This window comes from Amborella trichopoda, chromosome 9 (assembly GCF_054954075.1).
Source record: "Amborella trichopoda isolate Santa Cruz 75 chromosome 9, AtrichopodaSantaCruz75HAP2 v2.0, whole genome shotgun sequence".
In the NCBI taxonomy this organism is placed as follows: domain Eukaryota; kingdom Viridiplantae; phylum Streptophyta; class Magnoliopsida; order Amborellales; family Amborellaceae; genus Amborella; species Amborella trichopoda.
Window position 1 is genome coordinate 6,197,961 of NC_142344.1, and position 17,040 is coordinate 6,215,000.

General features: G+C 36.4%; 2 protein-coding genes across 34 annotated transcripts in view; one reads left to right on the forward strand and one right to left on the reverse strand.

Moving 5' to 3' along the window:
- The window catches only part of LOC18445527 (RAD3-like DNA-binding helicase protein), a 30,672-nt gene that overhangs the window by 7,298 nt on the left and 6,334 nt on the right, over positions 1 to 17,040 (forward strand). For 8 of the 33 annotated variants that reach the window (XR_016041146.1, XM_088847471.1, XM_088847457.1 and 5 more), the window contains exons 11-26: positions 4,365 to 4,452; positions 4,614 to 4,680; positions 4,763 to 4,858; positions 6,314 to 6,422; positions 7,071 to 7,164; positions 7,286 to 7,369; positions 7,464 to 7,620; positions 8,097 to 8,284; positions 10,141 to 10,185; positions 10,451 to 10,479; positions 10,567 to 10,688; positions 12,624 to 12,671; positions 12,911 to 13,035; positions 13,159 to 13,550; positions 13,840 to 14,746; positions 14,822 to 14,887. Coding sequence is in view for 18 of the 33 variants with exons in the window: in XM_088847471.1 (XP_088703597.1) it covers positions 4,365 to 4,452; positions 4,614 to 4,680; positions 4,763 to 4,858; positions 6,314 to 6,422; positions 7,071 to 7,164; positions 7,286 to 7,369; positions 7,464 to 7,620; positions 8,097 to 8,284; positions 10,141 to 10,185; positions 10,451 to 10,479; positions 10,567 to 10,688; positions 12,624 to 12,671; positions 12,911 to 13,035; positions 13,159 to 13,550; positions 13,840 to 14,746; positions 14,822 to 14,887 (2,617 nt within the window). In the remaining 15 variants the exon portion in view is untranslated. Of the gene's footprint in view, positions 1 to 2,329; positions 2,536 to 3,815; positions 4,042 to 4,364; positions 4,453 to 4,613; positions 4,681 to 4,762; positions 4,859 to 6,313; positions 6,423 to 7,070; positions 7,165 to 7,285; positions 7,370 to 7,463; positions 7,621 to 7,765; positions 8,285 to 10,140; positions 10,186 to 10,450; positions 10,480 to 10,566; positions 10,689 to 12,623; positions 12,672 to 12,910; positions 13,056 to 13,158; positions 13,551 to 13,839; positions 14,747 to 14,821; positions 14,888 to 17,040 lie in introns of those variants that run through there. The other 25 variants (XR_016041148.1, XR_016041147.1, XM_088847462.1 and 22 more) reach the window with 11 other exon arrangements.
- LOC110008224 (putative isoaspartyl peptidase/L-asparaginase 2) lies at positions 1,644 to 2,244 on the reverse strand. Its single transcript, XM_088847476.1, has one exon. It carries the CDS (start codon positions 2,242 to 2,244, stop codon positions 1,759 to 1,761), a length of 486 nt encoding a protein of 161 aa, XP_088703602.1. The 3' UTR covers positions 1,644 to 1,758.

Genomic DNA, 17,040 nt, shown 5'->3' on the forward strand with positions numbered 1-17,040 from the left:
GGTCAATAAAAGGATGCCTTGTCCAAGTTAAATTTCTGAGTAATAATATGTCAGTTTGTTTTTTAACCCTTTTCTTTTTGGTTGGAGGTAGGCAAATGGAGGTGATTCTGAGCATATTGGTTGTAACTAACCTTCCCATTTTATTGGTGTTATACCAACTAGTTTGTGTTAATGTTGATCATTGGCTGGATTCTGGATACTAGACAGACAAGGGTGCCAGCCGTTTAGAAATGTTTATGTTGCATTTTCATATACGGATCTTGATCAGTGCATGTTGGCCCCACCTCTGTACCCGAACTTTGACTGAAGCAACTTTCGCTGGGGCTAATTTAGTAACCTTTCTCCAGGGGTTCAGCACACAGGTTCTACATGTATGGCTTTCACCATGTTGCCGGCATATTAACTAGTCAGTTCTTTATGATGCATTACGTGAAATATTAAAACCCAGTTCTTTAGTTTTCATTTATTTGCCAATTAACCTAACTGTCCCATAAAATTACATAACCATGCTGGTAAATATCCGGGAAAAACCAACCCTAAATACCCTATCGAAATTTCTCATTAGTCCCATGCATCTCCATTATAATTTACAATCAACCTCCCAAAAAATCTAAACCTTAAATCTTCTGTACAAATTAAGAATCCAATTCTGTAAATCGACTACAAAGTTTAAACCTAAAATACCCCATAAAGTTGGGGAATTCTCTTACAAAATCTTCTCGAATTTTCTTGCTTCTGGTGGCTTTCCCTTGTGAAATTTATTTATTAATGTTATCATCTTTGCTCTCTCCACCCTTGTTTTTTGTATCTTATGCTGAACGTTTGAAAACTCGCCTTACATCATCTGGGAATCTGGAAAGTTACTTTGCTGAGTCTGGTACAATGGCCGAGGGATTTGACCAAGTTTTGTTGATTCCCATTCTTCTATAATAAGTTTATTTGACAGACACAGCCAAGGCTATGAGTGACTCGGCTATGTCTGTTAGACGACTGATCTTGTGCTGATTTTTATTTTTTCTTCATTAAGTAGACTCGAGTTGGCTTTTATTTAAGGCGATAGTTATGTTATTATTTATGAATATTGTATCTACTAAATATCGATATGATAGATTAGTGACTATCTACAGTTTTATCATGTAGTGAAGGATGAGTTCTTAGAACCTTGATTGGGAGATTTTTGTATGTCAGAAGTTAATAGTTTTGGTTTCATATTCAGTTCTGATCGAGATTTGGTATTTTGTGATACAAACGAGAAAATGAATTTCCTGTATATTTTACTTTCATTCAAAATCAAGCCATGCACTAGCTCAATATTTTCACGTTAACTCCCATACCCAACTAATTAGCAATGTCACTTATTGCTTTTTAAAGCCTATGAATGTCATCATCATGCCCATTAATTTATGGGAAAATATCTCCTTACCCCCTAATTTTAACTTCTCTATCTCTTTGGACCTAAGGATGAAAAATATTAATTGGAAGCAAAAGACTTCCATTTTTCCTATCTTGCAACCCCCTGAATCCCTTTTTTGATGAATTTTTTACCCCAATAAAAATTAAAATGGCATACTATCTTGCAAGCTTCGTTTGTGGGTTTTTTTAGAGAGAGAGGGAGAATGATCTCTCGCTGTCGCTTTATCTTCACGAGAAAAGCTTTTCTGTCATTATTGGGTGGTGGGTTTTTCTTCTCTCTCACCAACATGGTAGAGAGAGAAGATTTTCTCTCATGGTGGGGTTGCAGATATTTCTTCTCTCTCATCAACTTGGGTGAGAGAGAGGTGCTTCTTTCTTTAATCTGATAACATTCTCCTCTGTAATGAAAAAAATTGTGTCCACAATCTCTGTACCATGCTGTCTTGCAAAGGCTTCAGCTCCATCAAAAGCAAGATAGGCATGGGGTGATTTGTCCATGACCAGGCGGGCAAGAGAGATCGGATTTTTAACAGTGGAGATCCCCGATACAACGCCACACTTCCTCGTAGAGCCATCCATAATGCTAGCATCCATCTCCACCGTTCCTTGCGCTGTCAGAGCCGATCCACGACCTGAATTGAACAGGGGGTTTAATTCGAGTTCCCTGACCACTAATTCTACGACATCGACGGCGGAGGAGGCAGAGCGGAGGGCAGAGATGCCGAGATGGAGAGCGGAGAGAAGGGCTTGGCAGGCCTCTTCTTGGCACTGCAGCGGCAAGCTCGGGTCGATCCCTACGCCACCATGAATCGCAATTGCCCACCCACCCATATTTTACCTGATTCAGTCTCTCTCTCTCCTCTCTCTCCTTTCTCTCCTCATAAGAGAGGTGCTTCTTACATGTTGGGATTGTGGGTAATTCTTCTCTCTCAATGTGGTGAGAGAGAAGAGGAAGAACTTCTTTCACGAGTGGGTTGTGGGTGCTTCTCTCTCCTCAAGATGTTAGAGAGAAGAACAAGAAGAGAGAGAAATGATTCTCTTGAGCACTTCTATGGAGTCTGGTCAGATGGGTGGTGGATCTCTCTCCTTGATGAGAGAGGAAGGTTTGCCAACCCCAAAAATGTGAGACTCTAAGGTGTCTTGGCTTGAATTCGAGATGGGTTGGGGGGGGTGAGAGGTGGGTAGAGAGAGAGCGACCCAAGGATGAGAGATCATTCCCTCTCTCTCTAAAAAAACCCACAAATGAAGCTTTTGCAAGACAGGATGTCATTTTGATTTTTATTGGGGTAAAAAATTCATCAAAAAAAGGTTTCAGGGGGTTGCAAGATAGAAAAATGGAGGTCCTTTGCTTCCAAGTAATATTTTTCATCCTTGGGTCTAAAGAGATAGAGAAGTTAAAATTAGGGGGTAAGGAGATATTTTCCCTTAATTTATCACTTGGGTCATCGTTCATCCAAGTATCTAACATTAAAAGGCCTCTTTCACCTGGTGTCCTTGCCATTTGTATTCTGTTGAAGGTCTTTCTAGTTGGGGGCTTTCTCATTCTTGTGGCCTATAGAGGTTTTTCTTCAATAATTAGGCGAGGTTTTTCTTCAGTAATTAGGCACATGTTTCTCAATTGCAAGATGTATACATTTAAATTTTTGGTCATTGTTGCCCCTAATTTTTTGTTGGGTAATTAAAAGTGGGTCAGTGGGGATTTGGGCCCCTACCCCTATGTAATATTTCCCTTGGAGTGAGTATAGACCATAATAGTTGAGGCTTATGTTTCTCATGATAAATGATTTTAAGCCATCTACTTGTGAGAATTTTAGAGAGGTCAAGTAGCTGACTTGAGCACAATATATAGGAAAATGCCAATACAATCTTGGGAGGAAATAGAGACGAAGCATTTGTTTAGATTTACAGCTTCTTTGGGTGATTGACCAGGGTAGGTCAATCTAATCAATATGGCAGAGGCCCTGTTTGAATCTAGAAATGACTTGAGAGTTCCGACAACAAAATAAGAATAAGCCTATACAGGTGGCAATGGCGAACTATTGTGCATTACAAGCTTTTTGAATCAACCTTCAATAAAAGTGAGAAAACCTAAGTTACCATGACCCATTTTGCCCTGAATTTGATGTCTCAGATCTCTTTTGACGAAGCCATGCTGGGTTGCAAAGTTTACAGCAAGACAACAGTCATGTGGCAATGGATTTTCGGATTTTAAAAGAAGTGAAGATCCAAAGGAAAAAGAACCCTCATAAAAAGCCCCACTCATGGTTTTAAAAATAGGTGAGGGGGCTTGAAACTGCCTGGGCCAGTATGGTGGGGTACTTGTCTAGGTCTAAAGGCATCACGGACTTGCTCGGTTCCCACCAAATTTTTTTATTACTTTTGTTTTGTGTAGAAAATTTTCCTAGAGAACTGGAGAGCCAGACCGAAACTGGCTGAGCCGGCTTGATTCAGCTGGTGACTGGTTCCACCCACTGTTTTGGGTTTTAAAACACTGAACCCTGCAAAATTGTTTCGCCTGCCTTCCTTAGGAGTATTGATGTTTCTCTTCATTAATTCAACTCTAAAATTCCATGAAACCATACATCAAGGACTTAACGCTTTGGCATCGTGTCGAATCTTTCGTGCAAGGTTGGTATCCTGAGGTTTTTTTCTTGTATGATTATATTGCTAAGTGTTTTATTAATGGATGACCACAGGCTTGGACAGTTTGTCAGTATTTCACTCACAAATAAAATATTTACTAGATACATGCTGATGAGCCACATACAAGTGGAGTAATAATTTTTTCTACTATAAAAGAAAAAATAGATTTTGTTGTGCACTTTAAAAGACAGCTCTTACCATCAATTGTTAGAAGTTTCTTTGGAATCGTATACCCTTCAGCTTTTGTGGCCTATTCAGTTCCTCTATGTGGCTACTATTTGGGGTTACTAGCATACTTGTCTTTGCAGTTGGACTGGTGATAAGGCCTTGAGGGAGCTTCAGGTAGCTGGTGTTACTCAACAATGCTTCCCGATCTTGCAAGATTGTGCTGCAAAGGTACAAAAGATTCCAGTACTTGACTATCAGAGAGATGACATGTTTCAGTTTTGTTTGTTCTTAAACTGTGTAAGAAATGATATATTTCAGTTTTGTGTATTGAATTTCTTTCACATTTCATTTGCAGATTGTCATATTTTCCTTTGATTATGCTTTTCCAGGCAATTAGGGCAGCGGCTGAGATGGAAGGAGTTCATTTGAGTGGCATGTCAGCTGCAACACTTGAAGGTATTTATCATAGAAACCTTGTAACTATCTCGTTGAATACCCTCCTTTTGTGCTTACAATTATTCTTGATACTTTTTTGCAGGCCTATTTTCCTCACTTGGTTATATTTTCTCTGATAATGGTAATCAGGCTTCGGACTACCAACTAGTCGTGCAACGCTTTGTTAAAAGAGATGCCAGTGAGTGGGCTTGAGACCTTCTGGTAGTAACAGTGTGATATAGCTTTAAATGTGTATTATTAAATGGTTAGCCAAATGAGAGACGACATGAGTCTGAGAAAGGTGTGGTCCCATGCAGCTATTTCTTTGGTAGCGGATTAGGTCATATATTCCATGTTTTCTTTGGTAGGGTACAGTTGAAGCAACATTTCATTATCATAAGTTTTCTTTGTAGTTAATTGTATCAGTTCACGAAAAAAAAAAGATAGCCTTTCTTTGTATTTATTTCATCATTGGAGATCTTTTAAAGGTCTTCATGATTCTCTCGTGCTTTTTTACAATTGAATGCTTTCTATGGTTTTTGTTATATTCAGTAATCTATTTTTCTACACTACTTATACTTGGGGCCTTTGCCCACAGTATAGAATCTAGACCACCAAGGACCCCCAGGAGGCCATTTCTTTCTTCTTGTTCTTATTGCTCTAAGGTTAGTGTTTCCTTTCTTATTGTGATCCGCTTACCTAATGAGGTTTGTCCTCAGAGAACCGTAAAAAGAGAGAGAAGGAATCCTTGTGATCTTTCTAATTTTTCATCTTGACCCTTTGTATCTCCTGTAGTATTTCTCTTCCCCTTGGCTCCTGTTCTTTTATTTCTCAGACTGTCTTGAAGGCAGTTCTCTCTCTTTTTCCTTATGTCTTTCACATTGGTATCTCATCCTATCTACTCTGGCGTGCTCGGAACTCACCATTCGTTCTCACCCTGTCATTTTATTGATGTGTATACTCGGATCTGTTCTCTCAACTCAAAACACAATAGGAAGAAATAAAGACAATCACACCTTGATGTGAAGGTGAACTCCACCAAAAGCCAAATTGATGATTTTATAAGAAGGTGAATTTGACAGTTGACTAGGCATTTGCACCTTGGAAGGGTTTATATCTACAGATTCTAACTGCCCCAGGCATGTTGAATTCCTAAAATTTCAGTATAGATCAGCTGCAAATGTCTTGTTTTTGTAGGTTATGAGGTATTTTAGTGGATGAGCCTGTTTGGTGCTTTTTATTTCTATTTTTAACTTCTTTGAAGAAATGATGAAGTGTTGGTAAACAGTGTTGCATAAGAAAAGTTACAGGATGGATGTCATTCATGGAGTGTTCAGAGAGACTGTTTTTTGTTTTGTTTTGTAGCATATTATATTTTCTAAATAGCTGAAAGTTATTTTATATGTAGTTTAGATTGTTTTTGTACCAGTCGCAAATGATTGATGGAATTTCTTAGAATTGGGTTCTGCCATCTAGACATCTATAAATGAAATAGTTAATTGGGTGAGGTGGGAGGGATGGATTAAATTTTGTTTTTATGTATGTCTAGACATGTACATTGTAACATTGTTTTTGTTTAAGCAATTTACTCAGCATTCATGCCATTTAGCACTCTATTGCTGTAATGCTAAAATTATTGATACTTCTCTTACAGGCTTTGTTGCAAGTGGTTGGACTCATTCATTTTGTCTTTGGTGCCTTAGTCCTGCAGTGGTCTTTAGAGAAATAGCTGATCTTTGTTTGTCTGTTATTCTTACCTCTGGGTAATTACCTCAAAAACTAGTCTCTTAAACTATATTATGTGAAGTGTTCTAGTAGGCATCCATATACTAGTAATAGCCTTAACACAAGATGTCCATACAAGGGTTCATACAGTTCTGACAGATCCAAGCATGGGTGTATATATATTTGTTACATTTCCCCAAATAAAAGTGTTGGGATAGTGTTGTTGCCCACATTTTTTGGTCACATCTTTTGTATTGTGACCCACATAATGCTTTGTTTTTTAAAGCATGTCACCTCTTATCAATGCATTACAAATGGTTTCTGTGGCATTATAAAGAGTAATAGTTGGCAATGAATTGTCTCTATGGCATGCATACATCTTCAATCTTCTAAAAAAGTCTGAAATCAATGTGTTTGACCTTTTGGTAAGCATGTAACTTGTCATGTTGACATGCATGTTGGACACATTCATGTCATTTGGAATTTAATGCTCTGTGCCCATGTTTGACACCCACACCCACACTTGTGTCCAGGCAACATAGGTGTTTGTGCATGTGCATGTTTCTATTTTCCATTTATTTTAAACCTAACCTTGTCGCTTTTCTAGAAGGATTTGTTTACCAATGTCATTGATTTATTCTCCTTATTGGATTTAAATGCTCTCTTTGCAAATTGCAATGATGTAGAACCCTTTCGCCTATGAGTTCCTTTGCATCTGAACTTGGAATACCATTTGAAATATCCATTGAAGCTCAACATGTGATTGACATGGAGTCTCAGGTTTGTAGTCCATTTCATTGATTCTAAAGTTTTGATACTGATATTCTGGAGGATGGTGTCACTAAGAGTTCTTTCTGTCGCTTGACCCCTGAGAACATTTTCTTCGATTTTTTGCTTGTAGCTTTGGGCTGCTGTGATCTCTCATGGCCCAGGGAAGATGTGTTTGAATGCTAGTTATAAAACATCGGATGATTTTGCTTTTCAGGTATGCTGATCTGGTATTGTGGCATGTGTATTTGATTATGGGGAACTTATGCATATTTAGATGACAACTAATTATCCAATAATTGATAATGAAGGATTCACTTGGTTCTTCCTTAGAAGAGATATGTAAGATAGTCCCTGGTGGTGTTCTCATATTCTTCCCCAGCTATAAGATGCTGGACAAGCTCAGTAGCCGATGGAGTCAAACCGGTCAATGGTCTCGACTGAATGCAATAAAACCTCTATTTGTTGGTAATAGTTTCTCTAGTTCTGCAATCTTGGTCTACTTGTAGTTGATAGTTGGTACTTCTTAACTATTGCTTTGGCATTTAGAATGGTACGAAAAGGTTATCACCCTTGATCATTCACAATGGTTATTCTTTTATTTATGTTGCAGCCTGCATGAGTGAATGGGGTGAATTCACATTTGTCCTAGTCCATTTGGCTTGTGCTAAGAAACTCCTGGATCTTCCTATCCTTTTACATTAGAATAGAAATTTTTCCCATAGCTGTTTCATTTAGCAATGTGCTTAATAAATGAGTTCCTGCTTTCTTCCCAATGATTAATCTTATGAGGTTTTGACGAAATGTTTTAGAAAAAAATGTTTCTTTGCTTTGAATAGACACTAATGCTTCCTATTCTCGTCCATGGCATCTCCACACCCTTTTCTTTTGAATATGTCATCAAACATGCTGATTACATGCTTTCCTTGAATGTGTTTTGTTAGAGCCAAGAGGAAGTCAAGATGACTTTCATTCTGTTCTCAAGGGCTATTATGATTCAATTCGTGGATTCGAAAGAGTTGTACCTAGGAAGCTAAAAAAGGGTCACAACAGACAATTTCAATTTTCTCATGAGTATGTTTCAAATCCCCAGAAGGGAGGAGCTGCCTTTCTTGCAGTTTGTCGAGGCAAGGTACATTTTCTGTTAACATTTCGAGATCATTGTAGTTCTTTTGGAAATTGTTTCTTTTAACATTTTGAGACCAAGAACTCTGTAGTTCTTGGCTTATGCATTCTACACTGCAGTTCGTGAAACATGCCATGGAAGACGTTTTGCGTACTTGAATTATGTATTGCATCTTTCTGTTATTTTCCTCATCTTTTCTGTAAAGTTTCTTACATATTGGTGTGGTGATGCTGACACGTGCATTTTGATTTTGTTTTTTGATGTAACTTGGGGTCGGCCACGCTTGATTTTAAGGCCCTAAAACACTTTGGAGAACATTTTGAATTAAATTGAGGCTAAATATTTACAAATTCAGCTGGTATTCATGAACTGAATAAACAAACTTACAAAAACCAAGACGCAATTTTAGGAATATATTTTAATTTTTGAGAGATGAAATTTTGAATATGTAATAGATTGAAAGCTGTCCTTATGGAGAAATAGCCAAATACCGGACTAATTAAAACTTTCCACAGCACGGAGAGAGGAAGTGTGTAGAATAATTTTAAATTAATTCCAGAATGTCTCCACAACTAGTTCTAGGATGTTGCAATTAATAAGGTGTGAAAAATTAGGGTCTTCAGTTTAAAAGTGAAATCAGGGTTAAGGTTTCACGGGATTTATTTAGGTTAATCTAGGGCCTAAGGGTTAGTTTTAAGGTTGTAGTGGATTTTTAAGGGGGAATAATTGCTGGTTTTGAGGCTAGGAAAAAAAAGCTAATAAAAATTAAAGAAAAAAGAAAAAGTAAGGAAAAAGAGAAACTTTGATAATAAAGGAAGAATATTGAGGAGTCCAATCAATTGATACAAATGAGAAGCAAAAGGAATGAAAAGAGGAAAGAAGCGAAAGAAATGAAAGAAAAGAAGTAAGAAGGGAAAGAAAGAAGTATGAGAGAGGAAATTCAAGAGTACCTTCAAGGCAGACACCTTGGCCGGTACTACCAAGCCTTCTCTATATCCCCTCCAATTAAGGACTTCAAGAAGCCCTTTCTAGGGTCTTTCTTTCTTTACAAAGTTCTCGAAAACAGCCACTCTACAGGGCTGGACTTCCTCTCTCCTTTTATGCATATTTTACTTAAAAAAATGACTTAAAATACATCTAAAAAAAGGGTTAAAATAACCTTAACTAAAATAAAAACTATAAAATGACCAAACTGCCACTGCATTCTGCATGAGACCCAAAAGACATAAATACCCTAACATAATATAAAATGATTAGAAGTCCAAATAACCCTAATTTTACCCTAAAAGTGAAAAAAATAAAAAAACTAAATCCCTTGATAAAAAGGACAATAAATGAGTCCCTTCATGACGCCCTTTATTGTAGTGTTGAGGGAAGGTACATTTTCTTTTACCATTTTGAGATCATGGTAGATCATTTCTTTGTTGATAAAGGATCATTTTATTTATTTTCTTATGCATTTCTAAACCCCAGTTCTTGAAACATGCCATGGGTGCTGTTTTACCCACTTGAATTATTAATGCATCTTTCTCTTCTTTTCTCTATCTGTTCTGTTAAGCTTCTTAGATGTTGGTGGGTGATTCTGACACATACGTTTTGATTTTGTTTAATTGCATGACAAACTAGTAATTCAGGAGTCTTTGTGAAGTGTCAAATATGAACACAGGATTCATGGCATGATTTTCCTAATTATTGCTGCTGGCGCACTTTGGTCATCTGTAATGTAACAAAAAGCTTGAATGGATTACATTTTTAATTAATCTTTTGTCACAAATTATTAGATTTTGAATTGGCTAACTTTATTGGCAGTATTTTCTGTACCATATCAGGATGAGATCGCTGATCCTTTTGTTTTTTTGCAGGTCTCTGAAGGGATTAATTTTTCTGATGAAAATGCTCGGGCGGTTGTATCCTTAATGCCATATTCCAATTTCACAGATTTCTTTGATTTTTTCTCTCTCAAAATATCTTGTTATTTTGCTTCAGCGTACATATGTTTCTTGATAATTGAAATCTGATGTAAACATTTACCCAAAAAAAAAGAAAAAGATCTGATGTAAATCTGTTACCCACTGATATAAATGGGTTTGGATTGATTAATTCACTGCACCCCATCAACATTCATAATTTTTCATGGTGGTAAAATTTTAGGTGTTCCTTTACTCAAATTAGATTATTATTGGCATTCCATTTCCCAACAAGTAAGTGTCCTTGATTCCAAATGTAGGCTCTTGTTTTGAAGGTTTTTTTATGCTACTTGGTGCTAACTCAGTTCTATGTTATTGCAGAAGTGACATCAAAGTGGTGCTGAAGAAGAGTTATAATGATAAATACAGAAATTCAAAAAAGCTTCTCCCTGGAAATGAGTGGTATTGCCAGCAGGCATTTCGTGCTCTGAATCAGGCTGCAGGTGCGTCATAGATTCAACCAATTTCCTATTTACTTCTTGATATACTTTAGTGGCATGTTTCATGGATTGAACCAGCCTCCTTTAATTTATAGACATATGCTTTAGCAGCACAACCAGAACAGGTTGCACCGAATAGTTATCCACTCTTGGATTGTTTTCTCTTCACATTTAAAATTGTATGCTTCACTCCATTTAGTTCTTGGGCAGTCGTATAGCTTTGGTGTTTACTTTCTAGAGAGCTTTCCCCAAATTCAGATGCCTTCTAGTTTTGCTACAAATGTATCGCAATATCAGTATCTACTGAAGTAAAAATTTAATGCTTTTCATGTCCCTGTTCTCCTTTGTAGTTTTTCCTTATGGTATTTATTTTAATACTTTCCCATGTCTATTTTTATTTAATTCATGTCCTTGGAAACAGTTTTTGCATTGCTGATATTAGCAATTGAACACATACTCTACTTTGCATCTTTGTCTGTATGCATCCAATAACTACATGTGTGATTCATATCTTGTCTTTGCCTGGATTCGTCATATAATGAGTTACAGTGTCATGTGGTTCCACGACGACTCTGTGCTTTTTGAGAGTTGAAACTATGGTTTGTATGAATTGTAGTGTGTTTATTCAAGTGCATCATGAACTCTCCTTATTGTGTTGTGGACCATGATTTTACATGATTGATTTGTGAGGAGTCAGTGACTGCTATGATGGCTTGGTATATTCTATATACTTTCAATGTGGAGTAAACAGTGCCTGTTTAGTCCATGCATAAACAGTCAGGCCCTCCAACTTCTCCCACATTTGTAAAATATAAAAATGGTGGTGTTTGTCGCTGTATTGACAAAAATCATTTAAATCTCAACCACACAATGTCTGGATAGAGTCTTCTGTTGAAAGAACAGTACAATTTAGTGATGCTTTGGATGTCCCTTCCTGGGAACTTGGCAGATAGATATTCTTTAGGGATTTACAACTTTATGTACTTTTTATAGTAATTCTCTTTTTTTTTTTTTTGTTGTCTTTGTTGATTTTTTTTTTGGGTGGGGGGTTCTCCTTGCATTTACTTAAGACTTGGGCACAGTTGAAATTTGGACTTTTATGCCGTCTTTGAGAGGAGGGAAATGCACATCAATGAATATGCTTCAAAAAGTGCTCCCAATTTTGGTTTTTGAGAGAAACCTGTGTAATAAGTTCATCAAATTTGCCTAAGTCCTCAACCATGAGCTACCTTTAGTTGCTCGCAAGAGCACTTTGGGATCTCTACCACCTTCTGACCTACAGTTGAGGATATCCCTGCAGACGAAGGCTTTCTGATCTTTGGCATACCTGGGCTGATAAGTGCAGTTAAAATTCATATGACATAAGCTTAATATAGTTTTACATCTATTTTCGCCTTTGGCTCATCCCTTTGCTTTCCTGGTTCTTTCGTCCCTCAAAATTCTAATCAACAACTGTTCGACATTCCTTTTGTTTGGGAAAATTCATGTGAAATCTTCTCAAGGAATTGGATTTATTATACGCTTAGGCTTGCAGTATGATAGTGCATTGGATTTATATCTCACAATCCTAACCTTTTGATTTATACCCGGGGTATTAATAAAAACATTGTGTGTATTTTGGTTTTGTTTTGTATTATTATGCAGAAATTACTAGAGTTTGATATTGCTATCAATATCTGTTCTCTATGACCCAATTAGTTGGGAAGAGGCTCTGATGATGATGATGATGATCGGTTCTCTGTTGCTTTTAAAGAACTGTAGCAAATTGATGTGTCATTGTTCTTTGTGACCAGTATAGTTGCTTTGAAAGCGATGCCATGATGGCTTCCTGATCCAGTTGGGAATTATTAATTTGCAGTTACTTTTGTAGATCTAGCCTGAATATGTAATTATCCACAGTTTAGATGTATACTGAAATCTACTATATTCTTCTTGTAGGACGTTGTATACGGCATAGATTTGACCATGGGGCCGTCATTTTACTTGGTATCTATTTTCTTATCCAAATTAGCTCCTTTTTAGTTCTTCTTTTCATGACATTATAGTTGTGAATTATCAGTTTTCATTTACTTATTGTGCCGGATTTTTTTGTACTCCATTCTCCAATCAAGATTTGTTTCTTCTTAGTCTTTGATTATTTCAAACTTGCCTTTATATGTCTCATTTTCCATTCATACTAATTGCTGTGCATGTACCTGATTATGTAACTGTTTGATTCAAAACAGATGAAAGATTGAAAAGAGAAGGGAATTTAAACTATATCTCAAAATGGTTGAGGAAGTCAATCAGGCGATATGACAGCTTTGAGAATTCACTTGAGGGACTTCAGCACTTTTTTTTAAATGTTGAGGTCATAATTTATATTCCACGGTAGCGTTTTCCTGGAATTTTTTTTTTCTTTCATTTTATTTGGTCTTTCACAATTGTTGTCTTTGTTCTTCTAAATCATTGTGGAATCTGGTCCCTGCAACAGGAGCAGGTGCACAGAAGGCATGCAGTTGCTAGAAATGCTGAGATCGTAACTTGTGTCATAGATGATGAAGATTCATCTCCTTTGACATCATATGCTGCAACTAAGAAAAAGCCGAGGACGAAAAACAAGGAATCTGATGACCTAAGTAATCACAATGGAAGTGGTAGCAGTTTTGATCCAAAGACATCAAGGACTAGTAACAAGGAAGGCATTAAGGAATCAAACACAAAAACTGGCAATTTGGGCAAATTCTTGACCGATCTGAAGAATGATGTTGTCTCTTTTTTTCAATTAAATGAAAACAGCAAAGTTGAGGCCCCAGAACAATTTCACGAAGATGAAAAGGCTAAGAATAGCTCCAACGAATATCATAGTCTCCATAGCAATTCCGAGTAAATACCTCCAACTAATGGTTTAAGATATGGGAATCTATATTATGATTATATGAATATAGAAAAGCATAGGCTATTAGCGGCATCATCACATCATTTCAAAGGGCAATAATGGTCTAAATCGGCTATGCTTCACTGTTGTCAATTGGGTTATAGCATCATCATCATCCGAGCCTTATCCCAACTATTTGGGATCGGCAATTGACTTGTAGTATACTTTCTGTAATTTTTTCTTTTGTTTTAACTGCAGGTCTTGGTTTATAATCGACTTTGTAAATTCCTGGTGCAGGTGCTTTGATGCTGCTTATGTGGTGTCACATTTTGACAGCCCAGATCAGTCTACAATCACAGAAAATCTAGCTGAATCAAATTCTACCACTTGTCCCATTCATACTGTCAAGGTTGAAAATATCGATACGGATACAGTTCATGCTTCAAAGCAGTCAAACCAAATGCCATACAAATCAATCCCTCAAACAATTTCATGTGATGTTCCTTCTTGTAATCCATATTCTTTTTGTGTTACACCAGAAAGAAAAGTGGATGAGAACTGCATTCCTGACGAAAACATGGAACCATCCTCTGTTAATATGAGTGTGAATTTTCAGAGCCACAAAAGGAAAACCCCGTTGAGTTTGAATTTGGATAGACACATTCAAATGGAGCTCTTTAGATCCACAGATTCAAGTTCTTATCCAGCTGATCATTTCCAAGAGAGCATCACAGGTGCCAAACTGATAAATTTATCCCAAAATGAAGGGTCTCATTTTTCTGAGAGTTTCAATAATGTTAGTGATGGTTCTACCACCATAGAAGCCTGCCTTCTGTGCAGGGTATGTAAAACTGAATTGGGGTTGGTCGAGAAGCAGTGCCTTGTCAGTTGCTCATTCATTTCATCTACTAAATCCTATGTCGCATCCCTTCTTCCAAATGAATCTACCCAAACCCATGAACAAAAATCTATTGCTAAGGATGCACAAAAAAATGTACAGGTCATTATTTGTGATGTTTTATCAATTGATCACAGACTGCACCAGAGCTGTGCCAGTGAAGTTGATTTGCCCCATGGTGTTTGGTGTGAAGAAGATGGCTGTGTATTTAGGACTGTGCTTTGTCCTTTCTGTAATGGCTCTGAAACTTGTCTTGGTGTACTGATCTTAGCCACTGATGCATCAAACACTAAGTTGCTAAATAAGGTATTTCGCAATTTTGGCTTGTATTTTATGGTATCTAGGCTTCTGATCAACAGGAATTATTTATTTATCGGGCAGGTCCATTTGCAGGTCTTGTTTTATGCCGACTGTGTGGATGTCAAGATGCCTGAAATGGCTGCTGAGGTATGTTGAGGTCTGCATGTAATCATAAATTAGTTGACTAGGAAATCGAAACTAAAGAACAACTGTGATCCAGTTACCCACTTAACTGAGAAGATATGTTGCTCCTGTGGGAGCATACTGTCCGTGTGCTCCGTTGAGCAAAACCTAAGCTAAGAGTACTATTTGGACTCCAAATTTTGGGATGTAACCTCTTTAACCTATCGACCAAACCCAAAAGAAGAAAACTTCATATCACACATTCTGTGTGCTTTAAAAAAATAATGCCAAAAAATTCTACTGGGGGCAATCCAATCTTTGGAGGGCAAGATCTAAGTGAAGAACACAAAATCGTTTTTCTGGAAATAATCATTTGGTGATTCTTGGGTAGATCTCTAAATTTCAGATTAGAGAAATCCAAGTAGCCCTTGCCCAAATAGTTAATGCATAGCATCCTCCCACGGAAACATGCCATATTCTCTCTTCACTTAATGTTTCATACAGAACTGCAGAATTAATACCACTGACAGCTCTCTCTCTCTCTCTCTCTCTCTCTCTATATATATATATATATATATATATATATATATATATATATATAGCGAAAAGTTTATATAGAGCTGAGGCTCTAAACAATCAAATTTGAGCCTACCTAAAAAATTTCACTAGAAGAGGTGGTTTTGATGCCCAAATATCCTCAAATTGATCTTCTCGACATCAAGATACATGGACATCAGTAAAAAATGGATTTCAAGTTTTGGAGTATATATATATATGTAGGGAAAAAATCTTGTTAGCCAACGGCTTGACAGCTACAATGTCAGCCATCGGCCTAGATTGAATTTGGGTCCAATTCAATGGTCACGACTATATTTTGTATTTTAATTATACAAATCCAAATCATTTGAAATTTTGAGCGTCTATTTTTAAAATATAATAGAATCTAATAAAAATATTAAAAAATTAATTCAAAAAATAGAATTGATCAAAATACCCTTGAAACTTTTTGAGGGTATTTTAGTTAATTTATATTTTGTTAATTATTTATATTTTTATTTTTATTAGGTGCGCCTTGAGTAGAATGTATGCCTAAATTTTCAAGTGATTTTGATTTGTAGAAAAAAAATTTTAAATACGAAATATAGTCGAGACAATCAAATTGGCTCAGATTTAATCTGGACAATTGACTGACACTGTAGTAGCCAGCCCGTGGGCTGACAATATCCCTTCCCATATATATATATATATATATATATGAGTAATGATCATATGAGACCCTCCCACCCCATGTGTGTAGGACCCCAAATGATCCCTATTAAATTTGACACATATCACTAGAAAAGTTATCATACGCGTGCATGATAACTTTTTTAGAGATATGTATCAAATTTAATGGTGATCCTTTGGGGTCCTACACGTAGGAGGGTCTTATAGGATCATTACTCAACATATATATATATATATATATATATATATATATATATATATATATATATATATATATATATATATAGGAAAACACTACGCAACGCTTAAAGGTGAAAATGAACAGTGCTTTCGTCTACTCCCATCACCGTCCAAAGTTCATCACGCGGTCACGATTGTTCGATAGTGTTTCATTTTTTTTTTACAAATCGAAATGACTTGAAATTTAGAGAGTGTATTCATAAAAAATAGGAGCATCTTCCAAAATTATAAAAAAAATATTTTACATGAAAAAAATTGACGAAAATACCCCCCAAAAGTTTCAAAGGTATTTTGGTAAATTTATTTTTAGCGGATAATTTTTTTATATATTTTTATTAGATTTAAAAATATAAACGGTGATTTTTATAAAAGTCTTCTCGATGGCTATAGGCAAAAATGAGCGGTGATTCCGTCTACCCTCATCACCGTTTAAAGTTCATCGCACGGTGATTTCGCTTACCTTCATCACCGTCCAAAGGGAGGCACACCTAATAAAAATATAAAAAAATAATTCGTAAATTTTTTTGACCAAAATACCCCTTAAACTTTTTGGGGGTGTTTTGGTCAATTTATTTCAGATTATTCTGATTTGTAGAAAAAATATGTAAAATGAAACACTACACGACAATTGTGACTGTGCATGAATTTTGGACGGTGATGATGGTAGGCGAAATCATTGTTCATTTTTGCCTATAGGCGTTTTGTAGTAT